Source organism: Vulpes vulpes, chromosome 16 (genome assembly GCF_048418805.1).
Source record: "Vulpes vulpes isolate BD-2025 chromosome 16, VulVul3, whole genome shotgun sequence".
NCBI classification, from domain to species: Eukaryota; Metazoa; Chordata; class Mammalia; order Carnivora; family Canidae; genus Vulpes; species Vulpes vulpes.
This window is the reverse complement of record NC_132795.1, coordinates 5,244,636-5,269,734: the sequence shown is the minus strand read 5'-3', so window position 1 is coordinate 5,269,734 and position 25,099 is coordinate 5,244,636. Positions and strand designations below refer to the sequence as shown.

Sequence of the window (25,099 nt, the reverse complement as noted above, 5' to 3'; positions counted from 1 at the left end):
AAGGGACGTAGAGGAAGAAAGGAGGCAGTACTTGGGACAGAGCTCTCCAGCCATGGACCATTTTCCCATCTCTTATATAAGTTAGGTCCCCACAATGCTCACAAAACGGGTCTCAGCTCTTTACTCCACATAAAGTTCCAAGTGCCACTGTGTAACATTAGGCAAGGCAATGGGATATGATGGAGTGATACTGGGCCCAAAGTTCAGAGCCTTGGGTCCTGGTGCCCAAATCTACCACTGTTGGTCTACATGAGAGTTCTTTTATCTTTGTAGGCCCTAATTTCTTCAAAAGTAAAGCAAAAAGGCTTGATATACACTTAGATTGATAAAATCCTTTCCAGCTCCCCAGAGTCCATGACTCTAATCTTCTCTACCTATATCTGAGATGCCAGGATTTCCTTCATTAAGGCACTAGCTGGGGCGCCTGTCCAGACTTGTAACCTAGTCTCATAAGCACTATATTTACAAGTAGGTCACTTCTAAGACAGCTAATCTCATCCATTTCGTATTGATTCTTATTTACCTCAATCTCAGAGGTAAATTGGGGAAAGGTGGAGGGGAAAAGAGTCTGCTTGAGATGAGTACCTCCTTTGGTGTCCACTAAATTTAGCAACTTCCCTCTGCTCTTTCCCTGGCTGCTAGGGCTGGAGACAACTGAATGCTAAGATAATCATCAACTATTCCTTCTTTAGATCAAGGAGTATTGTCATCCTGCCTCAAAGCTCCTCCCCACTCCTAGCTTCACTCACACCACACTGGAAGGGGTTCTGTGGAGTAAAGGATTCAAAGTACAATCAGAGCTGCAGCCTCAGAGCTGCTCAGGCTTAAACCTTACTTCTGTAAGAGTAACAGAAGCCAAGGAGCTTTTGAAGGATTCCCTCAAACCACCACACATAGAAAGAGCCTCTAAGATTGTGTAACTGAATAAAATACCTAGTTTGGCAGCCATTTACCACACAAAATCCCTTCACACTCTTAGCTCAAAGATTCATCTCTTCCAGAAATACCTCTTCCAAACTGACCTGCTATGAAGCCCAGAGCCCATTTCTTCTCCCTCTGCAGTAACATACCTTATGTATTTAGAATATCCTTTTTACATATGTAAATTTCAGGGGTCTAATCGCCCTCAAAAGGCCATCTTTTCAGGGCAGAAACCATGTTTTCACTTTTCAGCATGATTCCACAATGTTTAATATTTTCAATGGTGCTTAAAATGTCCCATCCACATAGAGTTTAAACCTCTAAGTATAAAAACAAATAGACTAAAGATGTCCCATACAGAATGAAAAAAAATAAAGCTTCCTGAGACTTTCTGGCAATTACTCCCTTGACGATTCCTTTATGGGAGATAACAAGGATACCCATGAATCCTGACATCTTGTTCCACACACACTGGACAGCTAAGTTGCTAACCTATGGGACTCAGCCTCTCACTTTTCAGTGTGGTTCATTATCCAAAAGAAAGATTACCCATAAGTGAAGGCCATAATAAGAGAACACTTTAGGGATAAGGCTAAAGTTACGAAGCCAACACATAAGGGAAACACAAATCAAAACCACAATGAGATATCACCTCACTCCAGTCAGAATGGCTAAAATTAACAAGTCAGGAAACAACAGATGTTGGCGAGGATGCAGGGAAAAGGGAACCTTCTTACATTGTTGGTGCGAATGCAGGCTGGTGCAGCCACTCTAGAAAACAATATGGAGGTTCCTCAAAAAGCTACAAATAGAGCTTCCCTATGAGCCAGCAATTACACTACTAGGTATTTACCCCAAAGATACAAATGTAGTGATCCAAAGGGGCACCTGCACCCCAATTTTATAGCAGCAATGTCCACAGTAGCCAAACTATGGAAAGAGCCTAGATGTCCATCAACAGAAGAATGGATAAAGAAGATGTGGTATCTATATTCAATGGAATATTCAGCCATCAAAAAAAAAAAAAAAAAAAAAAAGGGCAGCTGCAGGAGGCTCAGCCATTTAGCGCCACCTTCAGCCCACGGTGTGATCCTGGAGACCTGGGATCAAGTCCCACATCTGGCTCACTGCATGGAGCCTGCGTCTCCCACTGCCTGTGTCACTGCCCCACCCCCCGTGTCTTAAATAAATAAATAGATAGATAGATAGATAGATAGATAAAATTAATCTTGCCATTTCCAACAATGTGGATGGAACTAGAGGGTAGTATGCTATGCAAAATAAGTCCATCAGAGAAAGACAATTATCATATGATCCACTAATATGTGGAATTTAAGAAACAAAAAACAAAGCAGAGGATCATAGGGGAAGGGAAGGAAAAATAAAGCAAGACGAAATCAGAGAGGGAGACAAACCATAAGAGACTCTTAATCATAGGAGACAAACTGAGCGTTGCTGGAGGGGGGAGGTGTGGGGGGACAGGGTAACTGGGTGATGGGCATTAAGGAGGCACATGATGTAATGAGCACTGGGTGTTATATACAACTGATGAATCACTGACCTCCACTTCTGAAGTAAATAATACACTCTATGTTAATTAATTGAATTTAAATTTTTTAAAAAAGAAATGTTTAAGAAATAAGTTATGAAGCCAACAGATCAGGAAAACTTAAAGCTAAGTCATTTGGTACTTTTGTTTTCCCTCTTTGTTTCTTTTTTTCTTTTTTTTTTTTTTTAAACCAGCCAGTTTATTATTTTGTAGTGAGGTGGATAACTTTTACCATGCAGACTGACGTACCTATATCAGCATGAACAGTGCATGTTCTTCCCAAAGCAGTTACATGGAAAACCAAGTTATTATCAAGTTACTTGGGAGTATGAAATCCAAACAAGGGGAGGCCAATCTTAAAACCTACACTTGCCCCATCCATGAAGCTAGGGCACATTTTCCCACCACAGGAACAGCCCAGCCTCCAGAGTTTTGTTATTGCCTCTTCCTTCCCCATCTTGGCTCCAACCAAGCACTGTCATCTACAGCTTTAGGATCAGCCAGCTTGATCTCAGAGTCCTATTGATGACCACTGGTTTTTACTGTTACCTCTACTGTTACTGACAGTTAAGGTACTGAAAGGGGCACATCAATTACTCCCTCCCTCTTTGTGTCTATAACCAGAGACAACATTTACCAATGTGAGAGACTCTTCTAACACCAAGACCTTTAAGGTACAACCACTGGCTACTCCTATCTACAAGGCAATGTGGTGATAAATGACACAGGAAAGACACAAAGTGACATGGGGGTTCAGAAGACGGAAAGAACATGGCTGATATTTTCACCTCTGTCAGTTTTGCTACTTTGGTCATTAACAGAAAAATCATGTAACCATCTGATTCTTTAAGTAAGTAAAATTAAATGCCCTTGGGAAGGACTTTAAAATTCTTGAATGACGGGGATCCCTGAGTGGCTCAGCAGTTCAGCGCCTGCCTTTGGCCCAGGGCATGATCCTGGCGTCCCGGGATGGAGTCCCATGTTGGGCTCCCGGCATGGAGCCTGCTTCTCCCTCTGCCTGTATCTCTGCCTCTCTCTCTCTCTCTCTCTCTCTATGTCTATCATGAATAAATAAAATCTTTTTAAAAAAATTCTTGAATGAAAAGGTTATGTCGGGGGATGCCTGGGTGGCTCAGTGGTTGAGTGTCTGCCTTTGGCTCAGGTAGAGATGCTGGGGTCCTGGGATCAAGTCCCACATTGGGTTCCCTGCAGGGAGCCTGCCTCTCCCTCTGCCTGTGTCTGTCTGTCTGTCTGTCTCTCTCTCTGTGTCTCTCATGAATAAATAAATAAAATCTTATTTGTAAAAAAATTTTAAAAAGAAAAGAAAAGGCTATGCTGGGCACCTGGGTGGCTCAGTCAGTTAAGCATCTGCCTTCGGCTTCGGTCATGATCCCAGGGGCCTGGGATCGAGACCCGAATCAGGCTCCCTGCTCAGCGGGGAGTCTGCTTTTCCCTTTGCCCCTCCCACCGCTCATGCTCACATGCATGTACACGCACTCTCACACTCTCTCTCTCTCTCTTTCACAAAAATAAATAAATAAAAATCTTAAAAGAAAAAAGAAAGGGCTACATCTCCTGGGGAAAGAGGAGGGACATAGGCAGAAATCAAGTTGTCTGCTTCAAAACATTGCCTGTGCCCTCATGCCATTGGCAAATCTCCGAGGAAGGACTAATTCTCCCACTGCATCCAACTCCACAGTTCCCTGCTCTCACATGGTCATTCTCCCTCCACCAGCTTACATTTATTTCCAATGGCTTCTCCTTTGCTTTCAAACACACAGCATCTTCCTATCATTAGAAGGGGTTCTGCTTCGGGCCCTGCTAGCTCAGCAGCTAGCTCTCACTTCCTTTTCATAGTGAAACCACTCTGGTGAGAGTTCTATAACTCATTGTCTTCATTACCTTATCAATGGATCCTTCTTTAGCTGCCTGAAATCTGCTGATACTGCCCAAGATCACAAATTGTCTACTGGTCTTTCCTAGGATAGGCAGGCGCCTATTCTCTTTGGTCTCTCTCCCACATGTGGTGCTGTGGATCACTCTCTGGGTGATGGGAATAACACGAGACTTGAGTAAAGACAAATAAGAGCAAATCAGGTGAGCTGACCTGAAACAAACTACTTAGCCTTTGAGCTTCTGCTTCTTTGTCTTTAAAATGAGAATAATATCACCAACCTCATAGGTTTGCTGTAAGGATTAAAAGTTATAAGTTAGATAAAGCACCTGGCAACTATGTCTGGCACATGCACAGATGTCTGTTCCCTTTTCTGGGCTAATTTATTACTCTGTTCAGATTCCCCTATCTACTCACACTTCCTTCACTGGCTCCTACTACTCCTTCCAATTATGATTGTTCCCCAAATCTCAATCATTGGACTTTTGTTCCTCTGTGCTCCTCCCAGGGAAAAAAAAAAAGTGTCCATTCTTGTGACTTCAAATATTTCTCCTCTGCAGCACACTCCCAGATCTCTCTATTTCTAAAGGTTTTCTCAACCAAAACTTCAGCGCTACTTTGTCAGTGCTTTCCTGAGCATTCCCGCTTACAGGTCCTATAATCAATTTAAATCCAACATGTATGTGAAAAAGAACTTTCATCTTATATTTTTCAATTAACTCTGATTATATAGAAGCCACCATTTTTTAATAGACTAAAGCACTGTTTGTCATGTCATGAATGGACTTTTATGAAACCCATCCTCTACTAAGGGAAGAGGAGAGAGACTCAACTATGTGAATCACTGAAAAATGCTCCAGAGGTACAAGAAGCTGATAGTTTACACCTAAGAAGGCTAGATGTTTGCCAGAAATATCTCAAGCATTTCTGCCTCAGAATTCAATTCTGAACTAAGTGGATTTCTCAGACTGGAAATGAGAATGAAACCAAACGAGCGACTAACAGTGAATTCTGTGGAGCTAAACAAACAAATAAAAAACAGATTTCATTTTAGAAGGAGCTGGTACTTCCTTTCAGTGAAGTAAACTACACAAGCCCCCAGAACAGTGTCTGTTCAACTGTGCTAACCTATTTGGGTCTAGATAGAGGGGGGCATGTGCGATTCAGTTTTCCACAGACCCCCAAAAACATGTTGTATTATATCCAGCCTGATATAAGATATCATATTTATGTTGTATGTCTGTCCCCTTTAGACATTTGAGTTAGTAAACACTTGATTTTGAGGCTTTTAGGATACAAGAATTTAGAAGCTAATGAAGATCTCCACTATTAAGGATTCTCAGCATCAGAAATCCATCTCTTGGATATGAGTAATTTTATCCCATTTGAATTTTCATCCTGATTTCCATTTTGTTTGCCCTCAGATTTTTGATAAATTTTCTTTTGAAAGCATAAGCCCCTATAACGTTTTGTAAAAGGAATATAAAGAAAGAAGCCTTTTAATATATTCTGGGGCCAAAAAGAAAAGAGGTGGTGACCCCTGGTAGCAGGGCTCAATGGTGACTACAGGAACCACATTGAGAAAACCCCAAAGAGGAGGCAAAATTCCCGAGAAATATAGCTGAGAAACATATGCAGCCATCCCTTCCTCCCTGGAGATTTTCATTCCAGAGCTCAAATACTGGTGGATTTGTGTTTTAAATAAGGAAAACCATTCCTTTGTATGCCCAAGATTAGATTTAATTGAGCCCCACCCATGATTTTCCTAGTCTGTCAATAGCACCACTATTCTTCAGCTCACATAGGCATACCACTGACAGCCTAATCTTGCCAAAGATCGCTTTCATATGTCAGTTCTCCAGCCAAAACTTTCCAAGGCTTCCCACTATCTATAACAGTAATTAATAACTGCGAGAAGGAAGTGCCCATCTCCTTCCTAGGAAATGTGCCTGTTTGAGAATCACTGCGTGTAATGATAGATGTTAATAACTGGATTGAAACAGGCAAATAAATGGATTACTGGCAGAAAAAAAAAAGCTGAAATACATTTACCTTCAGAATAAAGTACCAATCATCTAGCCCAGCATTTAAGGCTCCCCAACAACCTGGCCTCGAGTTATCATCTTGCTAACCTTATTTTCTGCTAATCCTCACCCACTCATTATGACTTTACATCCTTTGCCCATGTGCTTCCCAGCTAAAATGCCTTCCACCTAGTTCCCTAGCAAAACCCCAAACAAACACAGAAGTCCAGATCAAGTCCTGCCTTTTGCAGGAAGCTTTTTCCAATCACTACACTATTGTAGCCCCTATTATCATTCATTAAGCACAGCGAGCTCTTTGATGATAATATTATCATCCCCCGTATGCCCACAAGAACATGCACCATGCTGACTACCGGAAGAATGAATTAACTCTAAGTTTCTCTAGATCAGAGTACTGACACACACGATGGTAGGGAGGACAGTCTCATGTCCCTAGATTTATCCTGCTTCATGATGCCCATGGAGATACTGAAAAAAACCTATGCTGAGTCCTGTGTCTTCCTCTACATATTGAATAACGGGCTTATGGTGGCAGGGCAGCCCTTTTAACTGTGGAGGGAGAGCCCAGGGAGAGGAAAAACTGAGGAAAGAGGAAACTAATTAACTTGCTTTTGGCTGTATGACTAATGTTCTTTCCAGGATTTTGGTAGGTTCTTTTTCTTTTTTCAAGATTTTATTTATTCATTTGAGAGAGAGAGAGAAAGAAAGAGCACCCGCACAAGCACGGGGGGGTGGGGGCAGAGGGAGAGAGAGAAGCAGACTCCCCGTTGAGCAGGGAGCCTGATGTGGGGCTCAATCCCAGGACCCTGAGATCATGACCTGAGCCAAAGGCAGACACTTAACTGACTGAGCCACCCAGGTGCCCTGGTAGGTTCTTATTCTTTTGGTTTCTGAGATAGTTGCTTTCTGAACTGGGTCTAAAAGAGAGGTTTTAGGAGATTTCAGTAATAAAAGATTCAAGGTTCATAGTTCGTCCCAAAATTGGGATTATATCCCAGTAAACAGGCAGGTGGGAGAATGAGTGGCAATCTGACAGCAATTCTCTCCTTAGATTACTCATCTATTTATAGTAGGGCTATCTAGGTCTCAGACTACCAACAGGGTGATCATTTCATGGCCTATTCATAAGATAGGGAAAATAAAGAAGAGTGGGAAGCTAAGATTCCTTCATCCATTCAACAAATATGTACTGAGTGCCTACTGTGTGTAGAAGCAGTGTTCTACGTACTCTGGATGAACCAGGGCACAAAACATCCATCCTTGTCCTTGCTCAGCTTACATGCTCTAACAGGGGGAAGATGCCATGAACAATGAGCATAAGGAAATAAGGAAATTTTATAGTATGTTGGAAGATGAATGCTATAGAAAAAATCAAAATTAGAGTCATGTGCAGAGAGGCGAGGATGTGGCTTATGATTTTAAATAGGATACTCACAGTAAACTCCACTGTGAAGGTAACATTTGAACAAAACCATGTATTGTATTTTTGACACACCTCCCCTTAAGAGGTGGAGCTTAGTTACCCTCCCCTTGAATGTGGCCTACATTTAGTGCTTCACTTCTAATGAAGAGATCACCATAAGAGAGTGATGTGTTGTCACTCCTGAGATTAGGTTATAAAAAGGCTGCAGCTTCCATTTCAGTCTTCGCCTGTCTTTTGGATCACTTGCTCTGGAGGAAGGCAGGGCCATGTCATGTGAGAAACCCCATGGAGAGGCCATGTTACAGGGCAACAGCATCTCCTGCCAACAGCCACATGAGAGAACTTGGAAGTGAATTCTCCAGTGCCTCAGAATAATCACATTCCCAGCCAACATCTTGACTGTGACTTCATGAGAGACCCTGAATCAGAATCACCCAGCTAAGCTGCTTCCAAATTCCTGACCTTCCACAACTGTTTGTTGTTTTAAACCATGACATTTTGGAATAATGTGTTATAAAGCGATAGATAACTAATCCAGACATAAAGGAAGTGAAGGACTTGGCCACACAAATATCTGAAGAAAGAGCATTCCAAGCAGAGGAAATGGGCAGCATAAAGGACTAAAGGCAAGTGGTGCTAGAAAGTGCTAGAAAAACAGCAAGCGGCCAGTGTGGGTGCAATGGAGTAAAGGAAGGAGAAAGTGGTAGATGAAATCAGAAAGGTAATGAGGTCCAGATCATGTAGGGCTTTGTAGGCCACTGTAAGGCCTTTAGGTTTTACTCTAGAAGTGTAATGTAAACTAATGAAGGACTTTGAGCAGGGGAGTATCATGATGTGATCTGTATTTTAATAAGATCACTTTGCTGGTAATGGGCCAGAAGGGGGCATAGGTAGCAGCAGAGACACCAATAAAGAGGTTATTGCAATGATGCAAGAAAGAGACAATTGTGGCTCAGACCAGAGTGGCAGCAGCAAAGGTGAAATTATGGGTGTGTTTTGAAGGCCAACAGGACTTCCTGATGGACCAGATGTGGGATATGAGAAAAAGACAGAAGTCAAGGATGACTCTAAGGTTTGTGGCCCTAGCAAGTGAAAAGGTGACATTTCCATCAGCTAAGATGGGAGGAGGTTGTTAGAAAAACAAACTTGGGGGTAAGGTTAGAAGTTCAGTTTTGGACATGCGGAGTTTCAGATTCTGTTGGACTTCCACATGGGAATGTCAAGCAGACAGTCTAGAGTTTGGAGGTAAGGTCTAAGGGTAGAGATTAAATTTGGGATTTGTCAGTAAAGTGGTAGTTAAAGCCATGGGACTATATGAGATCACTAAAATTAAAAAAGAGCACCAAGGATTGAATCCTGAGGCACCCCAACATTAAGAGGTAAGGGACAGACACCTGGCTGGCTCAGTCAGAAGAGTATACGATTCTTGATCTTGGGGTGTTAGCATTGTGAGTTCAGCCCTGCGTTAGGTGTACCCGATTACTTTTTTAAAAAGTAGGGGGACACCTGGGTGGCTCAGTGGTTGAGCGCCTGCCTTTGGCTCAGGGTGTGATCCTGGAGACCGGGATCGGGTCCCACATCGGGCTCCCTGCATGGAGATGCTTCCCCCTCTGCCTGTGTCGCTGCCTCTCTCTGTGTCTCTCATGAATAAATAAATAAAATCTTTAAAAAAAAAAAAAAAGAGGTAGGGAGAGAAAGAACCAGCAGGAGATTCTGAGAAGGAGCAACCGATGAAGTAGGAAGAAAAACAGGAGAGTGTTGCAGTATGGAAGCCATATCAAGAAAACATTGAGGAGAAGGAATTAACAAGTCTTCTAAAGGAAAAATCTAAATGAGAAAAGATCAGCCAACTCAATTTTCCTTGCCTCCCCATCCTTCCTTTTCATTTCCATATCCTGTTCCTTCCATGTCCTCCAAATGCTATGGGAGAGGTCAGTCAGTACAGGAGGCAGCGGGAACAGCAGGAGAGTGTACCTGTGCCGGCAAGAAAAACAGACCAAGGAAAGGAGAAATGGTCATGGAAAGCTCACAAAAGGGATGATGTCTGTGCAGTCAGGAAAGCTGAACAGGAGTCTGCCGTGAGGTCAAGAAAGAAGAGAATCCCAGGCACACTGGTCAAGGAATAAATAAGCATCAGGACTTCAGTTCGGGAAAGTGGCAGAGGATCAAGCTGTAGAGGTCAAGAGGACCAAATCATGAACGACCCTGCGTGCCATGCAAGGAGTCTGAACCACTAAGTGGCTTTAAGCAACTGGATTTCTGTTTCTGTCTCAAAGAGATCACTCTGACATAATACAAATTCAACTGTGGGGTGAGTGGGGTGGGTGCTGCTATTCTAAGGCAACAGACGCCAGATTAGAGAGGGCAGATTCAAAAGATAGTTGACAAGTAGGATTTGAAAGCAAGGACAAAGAGAAAAGTGCCTAACTCCCAAGTTTCTGGCTTAGAAAGCTGAATGGATACGGGTAGGATTCTCCAAGATTAGGAATATCAGAAGAGAAAGAAGGGGATTGGGTGGCTTATTTTGGACATGTTTAGGGTAGTACAATGTGGGACACATCCAGGTAGAAACATCAAATGTGCATAAAGAAATATGGGCTGCATGATGGGAGATATAAAATTGGCACTTGGTGGTATAATAGTGACAGTTCAAACTGGGGTCTGGATGAGATGACCCAGAGAGAGAAGGACAAGTGGATGAGGACACAATTTTGAATTAACACTAACATTTAAGGAGCAGGTAAAGAATGGAACGCCAGCCAAGGAAACCAAGCAGAAGCTGTCCGTGAATGAACTCAACTGGACAGCAAGCAATTTCCAGGTTCAAGGACTCCTCCTCTTCCCAGGGCGGCTTTGATATAACTTCCAGCTTTCTAAGAGCAGCAGTGAATATCTTCACAACTTGAAGCATCTGCTCCAGCAACAGGCTGCAACCAGACAGGGAATGAAGACAGTACTAAAACTAGACAGGACACAAAGGCTGTGGCTACATTTAGGATGCTGAGTCAAATCAATGTCGCTATAGTCATATAAGTATATGATAGAAACTGCTGAAGGTATTGGATTGAACAGATTAATTTAAATCGTATAAGGCATGCATCAGTGGGAAGGACTATTGTGCTGAATACACTCCTCTGAAGACAGGGAAGGAGAGGATCTCTCTGTCAAGCGCCCCCCCCCACTCCCACCCCCACTTAAGGAAGCCAACTTCATGCAACTGCTCAGGTTTTGGTGTCAAGGGCTGATTCCTGGCCAGGGGTTGCCAGCTGCAGAGGGCGGGGCTCTATTTTGGGCTGCCTGCTGTCCCTGAGCCTGGCCGCGTCTGGTTTGAGCAGCATGCAGCCCCAGTGACTCACACACCCATGCAAACCGCCTGTGGCTCAGTGGCATGGCCTCGGAATGCCAGCCTCAGGCCAGCTCCCTCCTCACCCCATTACACTGGGATAAATAAATAAAGAGCCCGCCAGCAGCCGCACAGCCTGATGGCAACCAGATGGAGAGGAGGAGGCATGGATGGGGCCGGGAGAAGGAACTCCCTCCAGTGGACCAGAGTGAGAGAAGGCCATGCCAGCCTGATCCTCCTAAACTTCTTTCGCACAGTTCCTACTGCGTTGCAGTAAGGTCCCTGATTCCTTGACTTATCTCCTACTCCTAACGGTGCCTCCCAGCCCCCAGTCCTAGGAGATGCTCTCTACGAGGATCTTCCCTCTATGAAACTCATGCCTGAAGCCACCCTGCCCAGTCGACAAAGAACACTGCCAGCACTCCCCCTCCAGCTGGGCCACCATCAACTGGCCCCCTTGGGCTCCCTGGAAATGAGAAATCCAAGGCTCAAAGCGGGGGGGGGGGGGGGGGGAGGAAAAACAAAAGAACTAAATATGAAAATGTAACCTCTGTTCAACCCTTAAATATTTTTCCTGGCCTTAGTATCCTAGAAACCTCCCTGTCCTACTGCCCTCTGTGCCCTATCTCTCCAGCCTCTCGCCTAGAACCAGGAAAAACAGACCCCAGGCACTGACCGCGTGGCCCTCTGACATCAGCCCTGGCCCCCCTGCACCTTCACCCCGAGCTCTCTGTCCCTGGTTTGTTTATCTTCCTATGTTGCTTATTTTGATGGCACATCCTTTCAGCTGTTTTAGGTGACCCCATGACCCTTCTGTGTCCTGTTTGTAGGACCCCAGACAAGCAGAGTAACAGAAAAGATGCAGTGGCCATAAGAAATTCTGCAGTCCCATTAAAAAATGGGTTCTAGCAGCTATGCAGAACATTTGGTGATCCCAGAGGACGATGCAGTGATCCCAGAGGTCACAATAATTCCCCATGATCCTAGCCCTTAACCATCCTTTAATTGGTGTGTACAACCAGTTAGAGTGGCAAAACAAAATAGGGATGATCCCAGACAAGAAATGTAGGAGGGCTCTAAACATACAGCTACAGCGACATGACCTTAGGTAAGTCACTTAACCTCTCTGAGGCCCAATTTCTTAGTCTGTGAAATGGAAAGCTATAGCTACTTGTCTCTCAGATCCTGTGCAGATATGTAAAATTCTGTACGTCTATGTGGTTTGGGTGTGATCCACCCAGGATTTAAGAGACCAGTATTTCTGAAGTAATTGGTAATTGGTTCCAATGCAGTAATACTCTTCCCCGGGCGGGCACCAGGATTCTATGCTTTCTCATTCGACTCTGCAGGGTTGCCCCTACCCCAAAAGCATGGAAGAGATGAGCCTCCAATTTTGCAAATAAGAAAACAGAGTCTCTGGAAGTACTAATTTATCCAAAGCTGCAAAATAAAGCAGGAGAATAACTGAAGACCCCAAACTTAGGTCTCACAGCAGCACCATATCCACAGGCCACACTGCCCCAATTTTCGTGAGACTTCCCCGAGCACAAAATTAGTAACATCTTCACCCACAAACTTACGGAGAATCTACTATTCCCAGGCACTATGTTCAGGCCCCGGGGATATAGAAATGCATGCAATGCAGTCCTTGCCCTCAAATGGTTTTCAGAGATCAACAGAGGAGAAAGGCATTGTCTTGCAGACCTATAGACAATAATATCACAAAGTTCTATGTGGTAAAACGGAGGTAGGAACCAAGGTACTATAGCAGCAGGGAAGAAGGATTATCTTTACAAGGAGAGAGAGTCTGGAAAGGTCTCTCAAAGAAGCCAAAGCTGACACTTAAAAGATTAATAGAAGTTTACAAGGTAGATAAGGCCAGGGCATTGGGCATTATAGATAAAGGGAACAATGTGTGCCAAGACATAAAGGCGAGAGGAAGGCATTTTGGCAATTCAAAGCCATTCTCTGTGACTGAAGCCTAAGGTTTATAAAGAAAAATCTCAAGAAACCCAGCTGGATAGGTACGCAGGCACCAGATCAGGAAGGGACCTCTCTGCTGGGCTGAGAATAAGTCTTGTATTATTTAACTAAGGGGCAGAGACAGGGAATCAGCATATCATCCTCAGCCTGCATTAGCCTCCTTAAAACCTACACTTAGAGACGGAGGAAGATCTCCGACAGAAAAATGGCCTAGGAAATCTCTATGCAAGTCCAGGTGTAAGGGGCTCTCTTTCCCCATGAAGACTTGAAATCTACTCTGCCTCAGGACTTCACAGTGCATGCTTCCCTTCTTCTCCAGAGTTAGATTGCTTCAGGAGATAGGCTTGAGCACTCAACTTGCATTTTTGGTTCTCACTGTTAAGACCCCAAGCACGATGGCGTCTTTGCTCAGCCACTGCACAGAGGCAGAACAGAAGGTTCCAAGTCAAAAACACCTGCTTTCTGCCTAGCCCTGCGAAAAATACTAACTTCATGTTCAAAAGAAATATGAGTCATAGTCCCTGTCCACCAGGAGTTTACAAAGTAGCCTAGATGACAAGACAGAAACACGAGTAATCTATACAGAACACAATATTATAATAGCATTATTTGCTTACATAGTAAAGTACCAGCTTGGTTAATGTGTATAATTAGAAAAGAGGGCAATAAGACGAAGGTACTAACTGTACAACCAACAAGTCCTAAAAGAGTGAGAGGAGAAAATCAATATTGACTGGTATTATCAAAGGTCACTATTATTAATACTCCCCTGTTTGCCGTTTAATAGATGTTTCTTTTGGCCAAGCTCAATCCTTAGAAGAGAAACCTAGGCAGGAGCTTCTGACAGGCCACAATTATCTACTCCCCATTCATTCCTTTGCCAGTCCCCTTGTATAAACACTGTGATTTTCCACAGACTACTGTGCCCACAAGACAGTTCCCAAATGGTAACCCTGTGCTTTTCACCTTCCTCTGCTGTGGGATGTTGGAGGGGCAAGTCATGATGACTCCTCCCCCACCCTGTTCCACAATCCAGACCTGTGATCAGATCTCAACAAGCAAAAATTTGATCGACTGGGCAACCAAACTCTCCAAGGTTAGGGAATTCTAAATGAAACTCCTAGATATGTTAGCAGAGATGTTTTTACAAATGTTCACCAGCCCACTTTTGCCTTTCATAGTCTTGCCCCCTATTTCACCCCATCTTCCCCACATGCATCTCAAGTTTTAACAGATTTGCTATAGGCAACTTTCGCAGAGAAAGGATTCTCCAACCATGCAAACCAGCTAGCACCCAAAACACAAATCACTACTCGGGCACCTGGAAAGAAAATAAAGCAAAAGTGCACAAGGAGAAAGAAAATCCTTATTGTTGTATACTTTACCTCTACCATAAATTGTTCCAAGAAGGAATTTTCTTCAAATGGCTCCGTCTTCAACCGATCTGTAATAATACAGAAAAGAAATGTTAGTCTTAGGATGAGCTTTCTGCCTGTGAGAAGGAAAAGAAACAGAGCCCAAGATTTCTTGGTAGGGAGCATAAACATGTAACACCCGGAGTCCAGTGGGAGAAGGGATGAGTGTGTGAGCAAACACAGGAGGAGGAGACGGTGATTAGCAACACAGGATGTGTTCAGTGGCAGCATGTGCTCTAGGAGTTCATCCCGCCACAAAGACGAAGGTCGAACTGAATTTTTATTCTGAAGCTGGAGCTATGCTTCATAGGGTCCCACCCTATGTTTGTGCTGCCCTCGTACAGTTTTGTACAACTGATGGCCCCTTTCCAAACTCTTTCCTTGCCATTGCCTGGGGCAATGGCTGGACTCAGCTACAGTTTCTTTTGGCTACTTGGGTGCCAGCTGGGTCATCAAGGCAGAGAGAAGTATCACCCAGCCTCAAGTCTCCAGTTATGGTCAGTACCCAGCACCTCCTCAGGGAAGCACACCTCTAATGCAAATGACTCTCCCGTTTTCTGAGGCCCTTTGGCCACCTGTATCAGTCCCCACCCAACACCCCAAAGAATGCCCTCTCACCTCGACTCAGCACAGCCCCACTCTCCTGGTAGTCCTGGATCTCTAGATCTTTCATGCGGAGCAAGGTTGCTAGTTCCCTCACTTGGCACTGCAGGGCCAGACTCATGCCCATGAGAGGACGAACCAAATGCTGGGAGACCTTTCATGGAAGAGATATCAATCAGCCAACAGACAGTTACAGAGTACTCCCAAACACTATATTAGGAACTAGAAAAATACTGAAAAATACATGTTTTCACAGGGACTTACAGTTTCATAAGCAAGCAATCCATTTACATGGCTATAAAAACACAGTAACTAAATAGGTATGTGAAAGAAGTTCCAGGGCTTTCTTTGTAGCATAGATAAAAGGGTGGGAAGAAGAGAGGAGAACACATGGATAGACAGAGTGGTGATTTAAAGAGAAGGTGATTTAAAGAGAAGGTTGTGACAGAGTTGATAAGAGAAAGGTGTGGTTCCAACTCTCTTGCAGAGACTAAGAAACAAAAGCAGAAAATCCAAGTAGGCTTCAGGAAAGTAGGTGTAGCTAAAAGAGTGTGCTAGCTGGAACATAACAGGAGACAAAAGTCAACAGAGAGCAGAAAGCCTTGGAAATTAGACCCAGCCACTGCTTACGAGCCATTTCAGGGCTGATGATAGTCCAGAATGAGAGTTTCGATCTGCTCCCACAAATGCAGCAAAGTCTAAGGTCATCGGAACAGAAGCCAGCCAGTCACCAAGAGGTCAGCCTAGGAAGGATGAAACTGGCCCAGCACACCTTGCTCTTAACAAGGTAAGAAGGACATAAGCATAGCCATGCTGCTGTGCAACTAGGATGCTGTTCTCATATAACAACATATACCTATATAGAATAATCACCTAATTCACCCACACAAGGTGTCCAGTAGCCTTAGAAAGAAAAGAGCCTTAGCCAAAGAAAATAACTATAATCAATCATCTCGGAGCACCTGTGTGGCTCCGTCAGTTAAGAGTCTGTCTTTGCCTTTGGCTCAGAGAGTCATGATCCCGTACTGGGCTCTCTACTCAGCAGGAAGCCTGCTTCTCCCTCTCCCCTCTGCTTGCCGCTCTGCCTACTTGTGCATGTACTCTCTCTCTGTGTCAAATAAATAAATAAATACAATCTTTTAAAAATAAATAAATAAATAAATAAATAAATAAATAAATAAATAAAATCGATAATCTCTTTGTGACCAAAGGATGCTATCAGGGTTTCCCTCACGTTCCCCAAGGAGATGAGCTAAAGGAAACATTAAAAAGAAAGGCCCGAGATCAGAGGTCAGCAACATTTTCTGCATGGGTCAGATAGTCAATATTTTCACCTCTATAGCCAATACAGTCCCTGTCACAATACTCAACTCTGCTGTTACTTCATGAAAATGCCCACAGACAACATGTAATAAATGAGGGTAGTGGGTTTCCAACATAACTTCAGAAAAATAGGCAGCAAGCCAGAGTTGGCCAACTGACCATATTATAGGCACCCCTATGCTTCTCTAAGGACAGATCAGAAGAGAAGAGATTGGGGTGAGGGGGATATGGGCGAGAGGCAGCAGCTTTTGTACCACCACCAGGACCCAATAAATGCAGGGGGGCTGATGCAGAGCAGAAGGCCAGAAATCAAATGGAGCTGGAAACACCAGTCACTTCTTCCCATCATGCAGCACATCCCAACCTGGTCCTGGTTCCCAGTTCAGGTCCTAAGGATAAACTGAAGCCTCCAAGTACTGTTCAAAATGCAGCAGAAGTTCTGCTTTGGGGAAATTCATCTGCTCCAGACCCAACCTTCTTTCCTAGGAACTATTTTGTTAGGTTTTGTCCTGTTCGAGGTGAATAGTGGAAAAATAGGTGAATCCTTGTATGAAAGCAAGTCCGTGTTTAGAGGGGCTGAACTGAAAGTAATTGCAATTGGTAACCAAGCAGCATCACCATCCCTCTGGCGGCAGCCCTCAAATAACAGAAACTCCTAAAGGTGACAACCAGCCTCTCTCTGGGAATCCACCTTAACAGCGATCTCTTTGAGTGGTGGCAAATAAACAGGAAACATAAGGAGAAACAGCTTTTAATCAATGCTGTATCTAAATATATAGGGTAATGCCATGCCAGGCACCCGAAGCTATGTACCAGAGGCCAATGTCTATATAGCAAAAAAGAAAAAATAATTTAGCTTTTTATCAGTAAATATTTCAACTTTTCAAATAATTTCATAGAATTGGACTACACCACTCTGAATCATTGGGGTATAACTCATTTCTAAGTTAGATGCATGCTTAGATCAATTAATTAGGACAAGTCATGTGGCTGAAGTAATAGATTTCAAAGCAAATCCACAGATACTACAAGGATTTTCAAGGAAAAATCTTGAAGCACTTCAGGTCAGGAAGACCCCCACCCCTTCGTTTGCAGACGATGATATATGAAGAGGTGCGATTCCACAAGCCAATTCAACAGACACCTACTATGTGCCTAGTACATGCTGTGACCCCATGAGGCTTCTGCCCTCAAATTGCTCAGGAGAGTTAAGGAGGTCAGGAAGTGTGGTAGATACAGAGGCAGGAGTTGTCAATCTTTTCCAGAGGAAATCTATTTATAACACCCTCCCACCCCCACCCCCCCTGACATCTGCAGATTTCCCATTGAAATGTTGACAGTCAGAGGCAGGAGAGCTGAATGGCAGTTATCAATCCCAAAATGAATCCTATCAGATTTGGATAGGGTGACAAGAGCAACAGACTGGAAATTCCATCTGGATTCTAGCCCTGGCTCTGAGAGCATCTAGATGTGAAAATGGCTTAATCCCAAGCACTCTCACGGTCCTTATTTTCCTCAAGGAAAAATTAGGGAGTCCGAGTATGTGTTCTCAAAGGTCCACAGTAATGCTGAAGCTAAGTACTACCATGTATGTTCTCGTATTTAGTCCCCAGGATTCCATAGTAAGGTTGGGACTGGTGCCTCCCCTTTATCAATGATGAAGCCAAGTCTCATAAAAACTCAATGACTTATCCAAGGTAATACGACGGGTTTTTTGTGTGGCAGGAAGAACACACATGCTTTTGTAACTCAGCTCCACCACTCTATTTGTATTACCTTGGATAAGTCATTGCGAGCACATACTCGGACTCCTTCATTTTTTTTTTTAAAGATTTTATTTATTTATTCATGATAGAGAGAGAGAGAGAGAGAGGCAGAGACACAGGCAGAGGGAGAAGCAGGCTCCATGCACCGGGAGCCCGACATGGGATTCGATCCCGGGTCTCCAAGATCGCGCCCTGGGCCAAAGGCAGGCGCCAAACCGCTGCACCACCCAGGGATCCCTCGGACTCCTTCATTTTTGAGGAGGAAGAAGGAATGAAGGAAGCTGGCTGGAAGTGGAAATGGGCTAGAAAGCAGAGATCCGAGGCTTGAGATATTTCATGATATCCTGCACAGCCTTGAGATCTTAGCGTGAACACACCACACGCTGTATTCTCTTACTCTCCTGCATGGCTAGTAGGAGTTTAGGTGTGCAAGCTCTCTGGGAGACAATCTGGCATTATTGTGAGCAATATTAAAGATACAAATATTCTTTTTTTTTACGTTCATTTATTTATTTTTTTGAGCAATCTCTACACCTGATGTGGGGCTCAGACTCACGACCCTGAGATCAAGAGTTGCACAATCTTCCGACCGAGCCAGCCAGGAGCCCCCAAATACTATTCAACTATTCCATTGCTAGGAAGTTACTCCTACATTTACACGTAGGAAAAGTAAATACAAGAGTAGCCACTATGTGTAACAGCAAAAGAATGGAAACAACTTAAGTGTCTACTAGTAGTGTATCGATTCAATACAAGTTGATATATGCTGTCAAATAAAACTCTATGTTACCATTAAAGAATATTAAAGCAGATTGTCCAAACAGATTGTTACAAATATTTTCTAAGTTCTATAATTAAGTGAAAAGAGCAAGCTACTGAATAGTGTGGATAGTATGCTGCCATTTGTGAAAAGGCATCCATACGCCCAGATAAGTATTTGATTGTGTGAGTACACACATACTTACATCTACACAAACCTACATATGGCTTTCCTTAAGAAGTCACAAGAAGATGGTATCAGTAGTTGCTTTAAAGAAGGAAAATAAGAGACTAGAGGGTGGAGTAGAAGGACCTATTTTTTCACTCTAGACCCTTTCTTAATGCTATTTGAAATGTTTGCCTTTTGCATGAATTACTCATTGAAAAAAAATGAAATAAAAACTATCACAAGAATGAGTAATAAACAAAAATTATGACTGTGTGACCTCACAGACACACACACAAGCCTGGAATAGTATCCGCCTACATCCTTGACAGTGTCCGCTGGCTCTAACTTTTTCCCTATAAAGCTTCCTCAGGCTCAGGGGTTTCCCTGGGCTGGCAGTCTTCTTTTTTATAATAATACGTATTTTATTTTACCTTAAAGCCTAATTGTTCACCAATTGTTCAATGGTCTCCCCAATACTGAAGCTTCTTTTCTTATTGGGGCTGCCCAATTAGAGGAATTTGCCTAGAATAGCTCGTTTTCCCTTTACATATTATTTTCTACTATAATATCATTATACAAGTTTCCTTTATAATTTGGGGGAAAAAAACTATCAGAGCCCATCACCCTCCTAGAACTACCTTCTCAATCTCACTATTCTGAATTTCGAGGGCTATGTGATGCACAGTGAGACTAGCTATTGCTAGGACTTCCCAAGGGCTCCAGGAACACTTTTTTTTTTTTTTTTTTTTTTTTTTTTGGTTCCAGAACAAGCATTATTGAGGGAACAGTGCCCCCTGGTGTTACTTAGAAAAAAATTACAGGGTTTTGAACCAAAGAGGTAAACTATCTAAAGGATGGAAAATTGCACAAAAAAATTTCACAAAAATCAACAGATCAAAACTATTATCTGCTAAACACTGTTGATGGACCTCAGAAATTCAGAGATGAATGAGAAGTTCTCCAAGCACTCAAGTCCACCTTAACTGGATTCCAAATCAAAACTCCACCAGAGGGGCACCTAGGTGGTACAGTCAGTTGAGCCTCTGACTTTGGTTTCAGTTAAGGGTCATGGCATCAAGCCCCGCATTGGGCTCTGTGCTCAACGTGGAGTCGCTTGAGACTCTCTCTCCCTCGCCCTGTCCCTCCCAACCACACACACACACTCTCTCTCTCTCTCAAATAAATAAATAAATCTTAAGAAAAGAAATCCACCAAAGAACAGTTTCTCAAAAATACTTTGTCCCATCCACTCCGTTGATGCCAAAAGATCACATGACCTCAGGAAAACTAAAGAAAGGATATAGGAAATGATTCCCACTTGTCTTCAAGTGCTTCTGCTGATAAACCTACACCCTTAGACCTCCCATAGAAGACCTTGGCCTCTAATGCTACTGACTGAAACAGCTCTGTTTATATAAAAGGGTGGAAGGGACCAGTGGCAGTAATTCCTGCAAACAAGTTCTTACTGTTTACTCTCAAACTAATTTATTTTTTTAAAGATTTTACTCATTTATTTATGAGAGACACAGAGAAAGGCAGAGACACAGGCAGAGGGAGAAGCTAAGTACTACTTAGCTTCCCTGCAGGGAAGCCAATGTGGGACTCGATCCCAGGATCCCGGGATCATGACCTGAGCTGAAGGGAGATGCTCAACCACTGAGTCACCCCAGCGTCTCTCTCAAACTAATTTTTTTTATTTTTTTATTGGAGTTCAACTTGTCAACATTTAGCATAACACCCAGTGCTCATCCTGCCAAGTGCCCCCCTCAGTGCCCGTCACCCAGTCACCCCAACCCCCCGCCCACTTTCCACTACCCCTTTCCCATAGTTAGGTGTCTCCCATGTCAAACTAATTTCTAATAAAAGCTCTGGGAGGGATCCCTGGGTGGCTCAGCGGTTTGGCGCCTGCCTTTGGCCCGGGGGCGCGATCCTGGAGTCCCGGGATCGAGTCCCATGTCGGGCTCCCAGCATGGAGCCTGCTTCTCCCTCTGCCTGTGTCTCTGCTTCTCTGTGTGTGTGTGTGTGTCTATCATAACTAAATAAATAAATCTTTTAAAAAAATAAAAAATAAAAGCTCTGGGAGCCTAGAAAGCTGTGTGAGCAGAAGACATTATCATCCTAGTCCTTGAAAATAGGCTCTCGAATCAGACCTCCCTGGGAGTAAAATTCCAGCTCATTCACTTATAAGTTAGATGACTTTGGACATATTGCCTTCAATCTTGGCTTCCTACTCTGAAAACAAGGAATAAATACTACTTATCTTGCAGGATAGTCATGAGGATCCAATGACAAATGTTCAGAAAGGTAGCTAACACTGGCACGTACTCTATCCTATTGCCAGACCGATCTGAACTGGATCATGTTAAACCCCTACTTAAAGTTTTTCAATGCAGGCACCTGGGTGGCTCAGTCGGTTAAGCATCTACCTTCAGCTCAGGTCATGACTCAGGGTCCTGGGATCAAACCCCACATTGGGATCTCTGTTCAGCAGCAAGTCTGCTTTTCCCTGTCCCTCTCCCTCTGATCTCTCTGGCTCTTACTCTCTCAAATAATAAATTAAATATTTTCTAATAATAAAATAAACTTTTTCAATGAATCTCTGTTGCCTTAAGGATAAAATCCAAACTCATTAGAATTCTTCAAAAGCTGGTCACTGCCCACCTCATTTCCCACAACTTCCTGCAGTCATGAAATTCCCCCCTTGCCCCACACCTATACTTCTCCCTGCCTCTCAAAATGCACTCCAGCCTAGACTGACCTGATCTTCTCCCAGTTATCCCCTCCTTATCTCCAAAACACAACTTAGAAACTATCTCTTCAATGGGGTGCCTCGGTGGCCCAGTCGGTGAAACACCCAACTCTTGATTTCAGCCCAGGTCATGATCTCAGGGTTGTAAGATTGAGCCCCAAGTTGGGCTCCCTGTTGGGCATGGTGCCTGCTTGGGATTCTCTCTCTCTCTCTCTCTCTCTCTCTCTCCCTCTTCCCCTCCTGCTCCCCCTCCACTTTCTAAAGGAAAAAAAAAAAAAACTATTCAAAAAAAGGTTTTTCAAACTTTCACTCATCCTGAGCTTACTTCAACCAAAGAATTTACCATACTTTATTCTGCTTCCTGCCTATCTTCTCACTAGATTATAAACTCCAGGAATAGGCTATTTGTTTTAGATCTGGACACCTAACAACCAATCTAAAGTGATGCTTAATAAATGTTGAATAATAAATAAAGACGCTCAATAAAACAGGTAAACCCAAACCCTGCTCCCTTTGCAAGGAAAGGATGTACCAGTCGAGAATCTGTTTTGCCTTCTGTCTAATCAAGGAAAGTGTTCTGACTGAAGAAGAATTTCAAGTGGAATCCACACAAAAATAAGAGCACCTAAAGATTCATCTTGAAGCAGCTGGCATTCCCCTTCCCCACTCCACACTTGAATTACACTCACCAGGGAAGGGCTAGCGGGAATGCAGTGGAAATTCCAATAAAAGGGGAGACCAGAGAGTTCACTCCGCACCCGTAGTATCAGTGCCTCGGCCACATGATCACAGGTGAATGTAGCTTCGCTGGGGAAAGTAGTGTCCTTCAACAGTGGGCAAAGCAGATCATCCAAATGACAGAGAAAAGCTGCAGGTGGAGCTGTCAGGCGCTTGTTCAGCTCCTAAAAAGACAGCAGGAGTTGTATGGAGTCGGGTTGTGACAAGGAAACAGACTCCCCCCAACAGTAAAGGAAAACTCTGGCTAACATGAAGACAGCGCAGTGGAGATGAAGAGAAGACAAAAAGGCAGGAAGAGGGGGCATCCAGGTGGCTCAGTGGTTGAGCATCTGCCTTCAGCTCAGGTGGTGATCCCGGGGTCCTGGGATCGAGTCCCTCCCCATGGGGAGCCTGCTTGTTCCTCTGCCTATGTCTCTGCCTCTCTCTGTGCCTCTCATAAATAAATAAATAAAATCTTTAAAAAAAAATAAACAGGAAGAGGAAAGAAGAAAACAGAGAGAGCAACTGGCCTACTTCACAATCCTACCTTGTACTGTGGGCAGCGCAAAAAACAAACATAAGGACAGAAATATGGAAAGATCCCAGGGCTTTAGGTGGAAGGGCAGGCCATTCACTGGAATTGTCTCAACCTGATCTGACCTCCCTTGGCCACCTACAAGCCCACAAGCTGGTTGATGTGAATACACCCCAACCCTCACTAAGAGAAATTATATCCACACCGCCCCCATAGCAGTACTTCTCTTCAACTTACCTTGGCTCGCTGGCTGACCACACTAGCATCCACCTCTTCATGCCACACCTGTTGAAGATCTGAAACCAGTAAGGCGTACCCCTGCTTGGTGATAAAAGCCTTGACCATGAGGGAGTTCTCGGCAAGTTGTAGCCAGGCCCATGGCTGCATCAACAGGCCCTGCTCCAGTTCCTTCATCTGCAGAAAAGCCTTAATTTAGGAAAGTGGCCCCACAGTCTGGGGATGAGGCACCACTTAAACAGTTCTATATCAAATAAGTCTTGTGAAGGACTCCTCCCTAAGGAGATGGAAGGCATGGATTTACATTTTACCCCCCCACACACACACACACACCATCCCCTGCCCCACCTTACTACCTCCTGGCTATGAAAAATCTATTTAGAATTCAATTTTTCAGGGAAGTGAGCAGCGGGGCCAGCTGACAGTAATAGGGCCGAGCGGCTGTTCACAGAGCAAGTGAAGATGAATGCCAGAGGACTTGGATCTCAGCTGAAGGAGAGTATTCCAGTTACTGAACTTTCAGCAAGTGGACCTTTTGAACAGCATTATCTTCTTCGTAAAGGTCTCCCTTGTGTGAAAAATGAACTTTTGCCCAGTCATCCTCTTGAATTATCAGAAAAAAATTTCCAGCTCAACCAAGATAAAATGAATTTTTCTACACTAAGAAACATCCAGGGTCTGTTTGCTCCACTAAAATTACAAATGGAATTCAAGGCATTGCAGCAGGTTCAGCGTCTTCCATTTCTTGCAAGCTCAAACCCTTCATTGGATATTTTAAGGGGTAATGATGAGACTATTGGATTTGAAGATATTCTTAATGACCCATCACAAAGTGAACTAATGGGAGAACCACGCTTGATGGTGGAATATAAACTCGGTTCACTGTAATCTGTTGTGCCGTTCATGAAAATAGCGGGGCTGCGTGTTGTTTATAGTCATCTTTTTACTATAATTTGATGTATACAACATTAAAAGTACTGACACATGAGAATTTTTGCCTAAATAGTATTTGTGATCATTTGAAATGATTTAGTCTTTGGTTTATGGCCATGTGACAATTGAAGCACTAAAGGGAGATGATTTTAAAACTCCCAATTTATATGAAAACAATAGCCTTCTATGTGTCTTTCAAAAATTGTTGTTAATGAGTATTTTAAAATTGTACAGGTTTCAATCCAGCCTGTTTTCTGGGTATCCCATAAATTTAACTTTGATTACCATTATCAGCATTTGAGTCTACAACCTTCAAAGTAGCATCTCAGAATAAACATCTGTAATTGATTTCAGTGGTAACACTTCAAATTAAGTACAGAGTAGGGTATTTATATTTTACCTTGTTTCAGTATAGCCTGTTGATACTTACAAGAAAAATACTGGATTTATTGATGCTATTTTAGAATTGTAGCTAGCTATTTGATTCTTTCAGTTTGAAAAGTATAATAAGTTCACAGGTTTTGATTTTGGTCTTGTCTTTAAAATGAAAAATCAACCAGCATATGTTTATTACACTGTTGTAATGCATAGATTTATATATCACAAGATGAGCAAATTGAAAAAATTAGAATATTCATGTACACACTATGTATCCCTGAACAAACTCCGTAATTATTTAAAAATAAATCTTCACTATAAAAAAAAAGAATTCAATTTTTCAAATTAAGTTCCTAA

The 25,099-nt window shown here is 43.2% G+C and overlaps 1 protein-coding gene and 1 pseudogene across 2 annotated transcripts in view; one reads left to right on the top strand and one right to left on the bottom strand.

The window, feature by feature from the left end:
* Positions 1 to 25,099, bottom strand: part of NHEJ1 (non-homologous end joining factor 1) — an 83,060-nt gene that overhangs the window by 55,132 nt on the left and 2,829 nt on the right. For both annotated transcript variants that reach the window (XM_072742930.1, XM_072742931.1), the window contains exons 2-5: positions 23,432 to 23,608; positions 22,632 to 22,844; positions 15,192 to 15,330; positions 14,544 to 14,602 (exon numbers count right to left, since the gene is read on the bottom strand). In XM_072742930.1, the coding sequence (XP_072599031.1) occupies positions 14,544 to 14,602; positions 15,192 to 15,330; positions 22,632 to 22,844; positions 23,432 to 23,608 (588 nt within the window). The remainder of the gene's footprint in view (positions 1 to 14,543; positions 14,603 to 15,191; positions 15,331 to 22,631; positions 22,845 to 23,431; positions 23,609 to 25,099) is intronic.
* On the top strand, positions 23,850 to 24,426 carry LOC112922537 (proteasome maturation protein pseudogene; annotated as a pseudogene).